This window comes from Anneissia japonica, unplaced genomic scaffold (genome assembly GCF_011630105.1).
Source record: "Anneissia japonica isolate Jap-2015-1 unplaced genomic scaffold, ASM1163010v1 scaffold288144_len532060_cov191, whole genome shotgun sequence".
NCBI lineage: Eukaryota > Metazoa > Echinodermata > Crinoidea > Comatulida > Comatulidae > Anneissia > Anneissia japonica.
In genome coordinates, this window is record NW_022734328.1 from 432,493 (window position 1) to 441,976 (window position 9,484).

Genomic DNA, 9,484 nt, shown 5'->3' on the forward strand with positions numbered 1-9,484 from the left:
TATGTTAGATAAACTGGTTTTTATTTAGAAAATAACTTAGTTAAATACCAGTTTAATTTACTGCAAAAATTTATACCATTAATACACTCAGTTAAATACCAGTTATTCCTGAAAAAGTTTATACCAAAACTTCATTTTAAAATAAATTATAATAATTTAAATATCAAAGTTGAATAATATTGTAATGACAAAAAGCACAGTTCTGTTTTGTTAACCCTTTTTTGTTACTTTATACTAACCTTTATACCACATAAACCTTTTTTTTATTTAATAATCTATTTATTTACTTATACTTTATATATTCTTTTGATTTATTTGCATCTAATTTGCATGTAAAATGCACCTTCCACATTAGCTAATTGTTATCCATTTCATTGCCTTTCTCTTTTAGAAACTTTGAAAGTTCCCTCCTCAGGTAAGTCTGTTTCAACACCTATTTCCTTTTTGTTTTATCATGCTTTTTTTTTATTGCAACCTACCTCAAGAAATTACTGCAACCCCAGCCTAGCAATTATTGCAACCCCAGCAATTATTGCAACCTTCAACAATTATTGACACGCCAGCATTTGTTGCAATCCCATCAATTATTCCCATTTCTTAATTTTATACCTTTTTCTATACTAATTGTATTTTTATTCAAATCAAAAACCTGACATATTGTGGGTTGCTGATCTAAGCAGAGTTTCTAATTATTTTTATTATTATTTAATGTTAATGATTTGGTTAAATTAATCCTGTGTACTTTTTTCAATACTTATTTACCATATACCAGTATTCATTTGTATAAAGATCTGGGGGAATAATTTTTAGGTGTAAAAAGATAATTGCTTATTTTTTTTTACATTTACAGTACTCAAGTATTGATATATACAAAATCTAATCTCTGTAAATTGACAGAATGTGTGTTAAGAAGAAGTTTGTCATTATCTGGTGTTAGTAACACCAGATAAAATGACAAACTTCTTAGTCACTTAAAGTGACTACGAAATAGCATTTTTTATTGTAATAGGATATCATTTGACCACCTAGCATCTATCTGTAAATGAGCAGTTTCATTAACTATTTATAACATTTTTTTTTAGAGTTTGTTTTAACCAGACAAAATATAGTGCATACCTTCAACTTTTCAGATACTACCTTAGCTATCCTTCATTTTTTATTAGAACAAATATGATTTATTTACAAGGGGTTAAAAAATCAAAGGTAAATTAAATTATACATTAATCTTTTTGTGTATATTTCTTAATCGTTTTTCTGGTAAACCTGGTGTACACTTTTCTTAGTATTTGGTCTTAGATTTATGGGTTGTGTGTATGTTTGAAAATATATATATATATATATATATATATAAATACATACTGTATGTATATATATTTCACATAATATAATCTGGTGTTAGCATTTTGGTCTTAGATTTATGGGTTGTGTATGTGTTTGAGGAAAAAAATATATGTGTTAATAAAGTCAATGGTGCATTCAATCACAGTGATGCATAACTATTCTAATTTTAACATTCAAAGTGCCTATGGAGGATTGGGTAATTTTTGTTGGTTACTTGTTGTAGTCTTAGTCAATTAAAGTCTGGTACCTCTATTTAACGTTTTAATATTCCTAAATAGTTTTCAAACCAGTAAGTATCCTTTTGGGTTTGTTTTTTTAAGTAACCTTTAAAAAATATAATAATTTAACACTGATATATTTTGATACATTTCATTTTTTTGTTCAAATAGGTGTTCTTCCCAACATTCAAATGGGTCATCTAGAGAAGTTTGAACCAGAGAAACGATCAAAGTTTAATACATTGAGGGCATCCTTCAGAGCTCTACGAACGTGGGGATCAACTGAAAGTATACCGAAAAAGAGGAGTGTATCAACAGGTGTATTAGTGTCCTCCCCGATGATGCGACCTAAGAGCGTGCACATGGAACACCACAGGTCGTTCACACCTGAGACTTCTCCGAAAATTCAACACAGACCTTTGTCAACAGTAGATTTTGACCAATTCGTACGTACAAAAAATATTTTTTCTTGGAATATATTTCCCATAGCTCCTCAGGGTATAGGCTGACCTCGGGTATAAGCCCATCCCCTACTTTACATCCAGTTTTATGTACAGGTACCAGTCTTTTCCCAGGAGAAAGCCCAGGGTATGGTTTGAATGACTAGCTTAGATGATTTGCTTGGAATTGTGGTGTATGGGATCCCCGGGTATAAGCACACTGCCCAAAATCAGCCCAACTTTGTGTTCAATAGGTGGTGGGCTTATGATAAAGAAATACATTTTTTTTTTTTTTTAATCATACAATAAGCATAGTTTGATCACTGAAGTTTGATTGGTTGACTTTTACTTTAGTATGAATAACAATAAAATTATTTATACATTTTTTTATGCTTTATGCAAACATATGTGAATTTTTTTTTTCCAGAAAATTCCTGATTTTCTTGAAGTACTATTCTAAAAGTACAATGTACAATAAGTATACTTTGCTAAGTGGAGAAAAAAATTACTAATTTGATATTGATAAGAAATCAAAGTATTTGCAATTTGATTATAGAAAGTCAAATTCAAACTAGATTTGAACTCGTCACTGAGGACGAGTTAGGTGATCCGCCGCACTTTGACCTTCGAGGAAGTGTGCGCGGTGCAGATTGAACAATTTTAAATGCTGAAAATGGCCTAAAGTATACACTTCATTTTTTTTAAAAAGAATTTGGAGCATTTTAAAAGATTTACTCATGCGTACGCGTACGTCTTGATGCACGTGCGCATAGTAGTGTCACAAAATGTTGACTCCTGATATAAGATATACTGTATGTATCAACTCTCATTGACAAACGCCTGTTAGTGAGGGACTTACTATCATTCAAAATATTTATCACATAAAAATTCAGGTTTTTTAATTCAGATGGCAATGACGACACAATGTCCGATCAGCCATAATGATCTATAAAATCATATCTACAACTCATGTGATTTCAGAATATGTAATAAAAATTGGGGGTCACCTTTCATCCTAAGGAGCTATAACTGATTTAAAATATTCATGGTTTCAGTGGNNGGCCGGAAGTTGGGCCGATTGAGACAACACTGTCGTAGGGGGTCCGGGGGCATGCCCCATATGTATGTGCTGTGCACATAAAAATGCGCGTGCGTTATGGAAAATTTCAAAACATTTTGAAATGCTTAAAATGGCCTGAAACGTGCTCTAATTTAGTGAAAAAGTGAAATTTGACAAAAATGGAAGGAAAGGTAGAATAAGAAAAAGAAGATGATCTCTGACAATAACAAAGCAGATCACCAATAATCTTTATTGCAACCAAAAAGAAAGATTGGATATTACATTATTTGTCATTTGATAGCGAACATCAAAAATCACAAAAACATCAGGACATTCAAAAAAATTTTAAAAGAGCATATATACAATTTAAGTGTAAAACTTACAATTTCAATAAATATTATTACTTAATAAAAAAATTTCAGAATTAAAGAAATATATACACAGATTCAGAATTATAGTTTTATAGATAAAAATGTTTAATTTATTGCAGTTAATCCTTGGTGCAATTAGAATTAATAATTAATAAAAAAAAAAATTACCATGCCTATACACCATTTTTGCTAAATTTTGGAAATGAAAATTTCCGAAAACCTGGCAACTACCACTGGGGGACATCCCGGAGGCTTTAGTTTAAGCCTAAGTTTATCTGTTCTGTGTGACTGGTGCACAATCTTGTTGTAGAGTCCTAGGCTAGAGTTTGAAAACAAAATGCAAAAACCAAAAAACAAAAATAGGGATGCATAAAGCCTTCAGTGCTTTTGGTTGTGCTCAAAAGAAGATATGTGTGTGGAAAAAAGAAATTTGCTCAGGCTGGGCTGCTGGATGTCTTTCAATGAAATGTTGCGAGACGTTTCTGGCGCTGTTTCAAAGTAGAGCCGATAAAATGGTATATATTGGAAAATTACAGATATTTGTCACAAAAACATGGACATAGTTTTCGAACTACAACCTGGGTACACTTCATTTCTGCAGGATACTGGGTTAAATCAGGTCGAAGTTTATTAGTACTGTATCTTAATAATAATAATAATAATAATAACTAAGTTTTTATATTTATTTATATATACTTGAGTATAAATGCGTGTATACTTAGTTTATTTTAATTTAGTATAACAAAATTAGCATCTAATTTGAGGGATTCTGATTGTTTCAATTTTAAAATTCTCATTAATGCTGTCACTTTTGAGAATTAATTATTCAAGATATATATAGCATTATATTTTTTTTGTCAATTTTGTCTAATACTTTTGCCTTTGTTTTTGTGTCTGTTTCGTTGCTGCATATATAGCGGATGCCACCTCCAGTTCCTACACATGTGAAACGAGCCAGGAAAAATGTTTTTGGGTAATGTTTCTCATGCATATTATTTTCTCAGCATTATAAAAATATTATTTCAAACAGAAAGTAAATTACTAAATATAAGTACAACCTCTGATTTATTAATGACATAATAAAAGTATTTAACGCTTAAAATATTGAATTACGATTATTAACGTAGACTAATCAAGTTTGTGGCATGGTTATTTGAGTTGGATTGGGAACGCAAAGGGGTGTGGCATAATCATAGCCCTCATAGTCGCTTTTCTATACATTGTGAGAATGACCCTATGGGTCATTTATAAAGTGTGACAAATGTTTTATTACAAATTACTAAGATTATTGCGAAGCATGAGATAGGAGGTAGATAAAGTTGGTGTCATCAAAGGACGTTTTATATCATTGGAGTGATGTGTTGGCATTTAGTAGAATCCAACCCTTTACAACAGTCTACTTATTTGTCATTAATATGCAGGGGTTTGTATTCGTTGGATCATAAACCATGTGGGTCACCAAAATTTCCATATTTTTTTTTATTATAACATTTTTCGAGAACCATAAATTATAAATTTTCAAAACCTTATTTTTCTCAGAAAACATAAGCAATTTATAAATGAACAAAATAATGACACAGCTTAATTATAATTTTGGAATCATTTTAAGGTTAAACTAAGCTCTTAATAGATGCTCTCCTATTAGAAGTGACTTATGATTCACTTGGGAAACTAAAGGGTACAGATAATCAGGATTGCAAACTAAATTTATACTAATGTAATTTTCTTTCAACTCTTCTTCGCTATTTAAACTTCTTTTTCTATGTTTTCCTTCAATTTGTATTTCTTCTCTATATCATATAGTCCTCTTTTTAAAATTTAACTTTCTTCTTTAATGCATATATTCCTTTTTCTGCTTTTACTTCATATCCTCTGCTTGTATTATTTTCTTATTGCGTATTTTATTTTACCGCTGCACATTTTATTATTTCTTTATCATTCTAAGACCTACCCTTATTTTTTCCAACAGTGCTGTAGAAATTCATAAAAGTGGCTCAGACTCGAATATTCTGGAGTCATCTACATTTATTTGAGACAAATGAAGACGACCAGAACATGGTTGCTAACAACAACATCATTCCCTATGCTGATCATTCAGGAATCACAATATGAACCAAAGCAAGGAAAGATACCAGTCTAAGTTATTCATCCAAAATCTGAAGTTGGTTATTAGCATTCTCATTGGTTGTCCTTATGCAGTGCTCTCATTAGTTGTCCTGATGCAGAGCTCTCATTCTTGTATTCTAGAGTGTTTTATTCACTTTTTCTACGTGGTAGTTCTCAATTCAAAATAGAGTACTACAGTGTTACGTCACGATACCATGTGATACTACTCCATTGCTATTGTTGCAAAATGCATTCAACCGGATGCTATTTTCCCCACTGACAAACCATTGATCCCAATTTCTAACCCCTTTCTAACGTAATTATTAAGATGTTGTATCTTAGTTTTTCTTTGTAAATTTTAATTGATGATTAAATGTGTGTTCGATAACTAATATAATGTGGGCTTTTGTGTTTTTACTACATTTTGATGGTAAAATATTAGATTTTAAAATGCCTATTCCAGAAAGCATATGAAGTCATTCAGGCGTAATAAACGGTAACTAACATCTGGTTGGCAACAGAGGGTGCTACCTGGCGTTGTGACGACACGACTGTGGTACTCTATACTGTATATGTGAGGAAAAATTAGTTCAGTCTCGCAGTGTGAACACTGCATAGTAGAATGGATTAAAATACAATGGTTCTCTGACAGAAATATGGACTCATTAATTATGCAAGGTATTATAATTAATATAATTAATATGCAAATAAAGCAGTTGAATGCTGCAACATTCTGGTCAATATTTATTTCACCTTGAGTCAGTGCATTAACAGAGGATATAAACTATAGAATATTTCCATGTAAATTAAAGTAACAATTGTTTGCTAACACATATTTATGGTGTATTTATCATTGAGACAAGTAGTGGTAGGCCTTTACCATGTAATAGTTGGTGGTACTATTTTTACTGTCAGTCTACCTTTTTTGGTGCTCTTGTAGTTTTGATTGACAATTATGTAATAACGAGTACAGTGATTTAATTTGAATTATATATAATTCCAATTATCTCTGAAAACAAGATGCAATTGCTTGAGATTATTACCAATATCATCATAATCCAATGTGATTATCACCATAATCATCAGCCTCATTAAAATTATAATTGTCACCATCATTACCATGCACCACCACATTCATCACCTCCCTCATTATTTACAGTCATAATCAATATTATCACCACCACCATTACATGGTAATCAAAATCAGCAGCATCTTAATCATTTCAGTCATTTAGGCCAAAACATTAAAAACTATGTGTTGCCCAGACAGTATCATTCAGACAACAGGGTCAGTCGGTCAGCCTTTTTTGACCATATGGTTTTAGGGATCATTGTCAACCACCTCTCTCCCCATGTGTTGTTCATTTTGGCACATGAAATTGTAACCACAGGGCTAAAAAAATGATGACTAAATTACAGCTTGAATTATTTTGAACTTATCTATATAACTATTTTGGGATCTTTCCTTTTACAGAATAAAAAATTGCACAGAAAGATAAACTGGCCCTAAGGCTGGTCAAACATTATAATTGATAATCACAATTGTATCATAAGCCTATTCCTTTTATCAATTTTATAAATAATAACTGTAATTAAATACAAAATATGTTATTTTATTACAGCATGTTTTAATGCTATGTAAATTGAATACTAATTTTACAAGTAATGTTAGAAAAACTTGATATTTCATCGTAGGAGACATTATAAAGTAGTGCTGAATTGATTAAACATTTAAAAAAATCGTATGAAAATCATGGTGAGTAATTTTATTGCTTTTGACAAATGTAGGACATTTTAATAAAGTAGATATTATCATAGCACAGGTGGTTGTAGGTGCTCTTTGTATATAAAAAACGGTTTGCTATTGGTGGTTTGAACACATTCAAATATAGTGTTACACCATTCCATTGAATTTGTAATCGTGCAATAGATTGTATACAAACTTCATTTTGTATTAGTTAATGGTGCCACAAATAGGACTAGAAAGTTAAAAAAAAAAATACAGTGGGAATCTGTGTGTCTAAAATTAACTACTTTAATTTTGTATTGTTACTTTTCCTCATTTATTTTCAATTATATTTTCTGATTAAAATGATGCACAATCTGAGATTTTGTTTTTGGTTTTGTGAACAATGCAATTAGTGGTCTTGCTAGCATGGCATACAATTATGCAATTGGACAACAAAAGAATTTTATGGTTAGCATTTGTTACTAGATTGAATTCTTATTTAGATACTGTCATTAAATATGTACATTTTTATTACGATTTAATTGTAGATTATACCAATAGATTTTTTTTATAGGTTTATGGACTTGTAAATAATTAAATATACTCTATGTTTCTAATATTATTCATTTAGGTGGTGGACGTCATGTTTAGCCAGTAGTTGGTCAAAGGGGTATTTTATGTACAGATACTGACAACTGCAGTAAAAATTAAAAAGAGAATCTTATGCTGGTGTTGCATTGACCTGTTATTGTTACTGTTCATATTTTTTGTAACTCCACATAAACTACTGCTCTCCTGTTTTATTCCACGTAAATACATTAAAGAAAATGCTCAATATAATAAAAACACAACATGAGGAATCTATATCAGAAAACAAGTCAAAAATATAGAGAAGATGAACAGAAATAAAATACAGTTGGCCTGCGGCACATTACAAGAATTAAGACAATAGAGAGGGGGTGAGAGAGAGACAGGTAGTAAGAAGGGAGAGAGATCAAAATAAAGATGGAGAGTAAACTAATCACATAAGAATAGCGGGTCTCTCAGAAACAAGATTGTCAAGCAAGGACCAAATCTGAGATTTGAATCCTGGATACACATTTTACTGGAAAGGCAAAGGTGGTGTGGTGCAGTAGGAAAAGGTCATCACTTATGGGAGTGTATTTGGACTCATGGCATTGATAAACTGAACATCAATGGACTACTCCTTCAATAATAACGTGAGAGATATGCAAAATTTTCTTAGCGTAAAATTCAAAAGAGGTGCTGAATGTTGGACAGACCAACATACATAAGACCAAAAGCATACGTAAGAGTGCAAACCCAAACCAAGTAGATGACATAAGACTGTAAATTTCATTCATTACATATTAACTAGTGACTCTATCATATCTTCTCTTACAGAGCAAATACTCCATATGTAGGCCTAATAAGTTGTCAAAATTTTGCAAATACGTACTGATAATGGTATTATTGTAAATATAAATGTTATGTCCAGTTAAGGTCATTTTAGAAGCTAATGGCATATCAAAGCAATAGCGTACGTTTGAATTTAATTGAATATGTATATATATATATATATATGTATATATATATATATATTTATTTATTATTGTTATTATTATTATCATTATTATTATACGTGAAGTGATAAACTCTAAATCGTCTAGCGGTAATGCTTTATACATAATATAAATTTCAAACAGTAATGAAGAATCTGCAAGTGCAAAAAAAAAATATACCCTCACTGGGATTCAACCTCTCAACCAGCTGAATAGACACTAGGATGTTGCGGGTTTGAAACCAGGTTGGGCAATTTTTGCCAAACTTGCAGATTCCTTTTTAGTTCCTATGCATGTAATGCAATAGGAACTATTGTAATCACTCTTGCTATTTCCTATGTTTTTTATTGTGTGTAGTGTGTATGTGTGTGTAGACATTTATGCAAATGCGCATGCGTCAAAGAAAAGTTTTCCGACATTTTGTTTTACATCGCGATGCGAAGATCGATGCGAAGATCGATGCAGAGTTCAGTCAGGGCTCACGCTAACCGACCGGAATGTCGGCATGGATGAAACTATTTTGGTTTTACGGCAAAAAAATCATTTGCTGTAGGCATAGGTATTTTGAAGAAGGCCTAAAATAAAACTAAAATGTTTTAATACTTGCTGAAATACATCGTTTCTTCATTTAGATCTCCATTTTTCACTTAGTCCATG

The 9,484-nt window shown here is 31.2% G+C and overlaps 1 protein-coding gene across 2 annotated transcripts in view; it reads left to right on the plus strand.

Annotated features, from left to right (window-relative positions):
- Positions 1-7,989, plus strand: part of LOC117116367 (ankyrin repeat domain-containing protein SOWAHB-like) — a 22,168-nt gene extending 14,179 nt beyond the window's left edge. Inside the window, exons 5-8 of one of the 2 annotated variants that reach the window (XM_033260391.1) lie at positions 392-415; positions 1,731-2,005; positions 4,348-4,403; positions 5,400-7,989. In XM_033260391.1, the coding sequence (XP_033116282.1) occupies positions 392-415; positions 1,731-2,005; positions 4,348-4,403; positions 5,400-5,463 (419 nt within the window). In that variant the 3' untranslated portion in view covers positions 5,464-7,989. The remainder of the gene's footprint in view (positions 1-391; positions 416-1,730; positions 2,006-4,347; positions 4,404-5,399) is intronic. The other variant, XM_033260392.1, reaches the window with a different exon arrangement.
- The last annotated feature ends 1,495 nt before the right edge of the window (positions 7,990-9,484 follow it).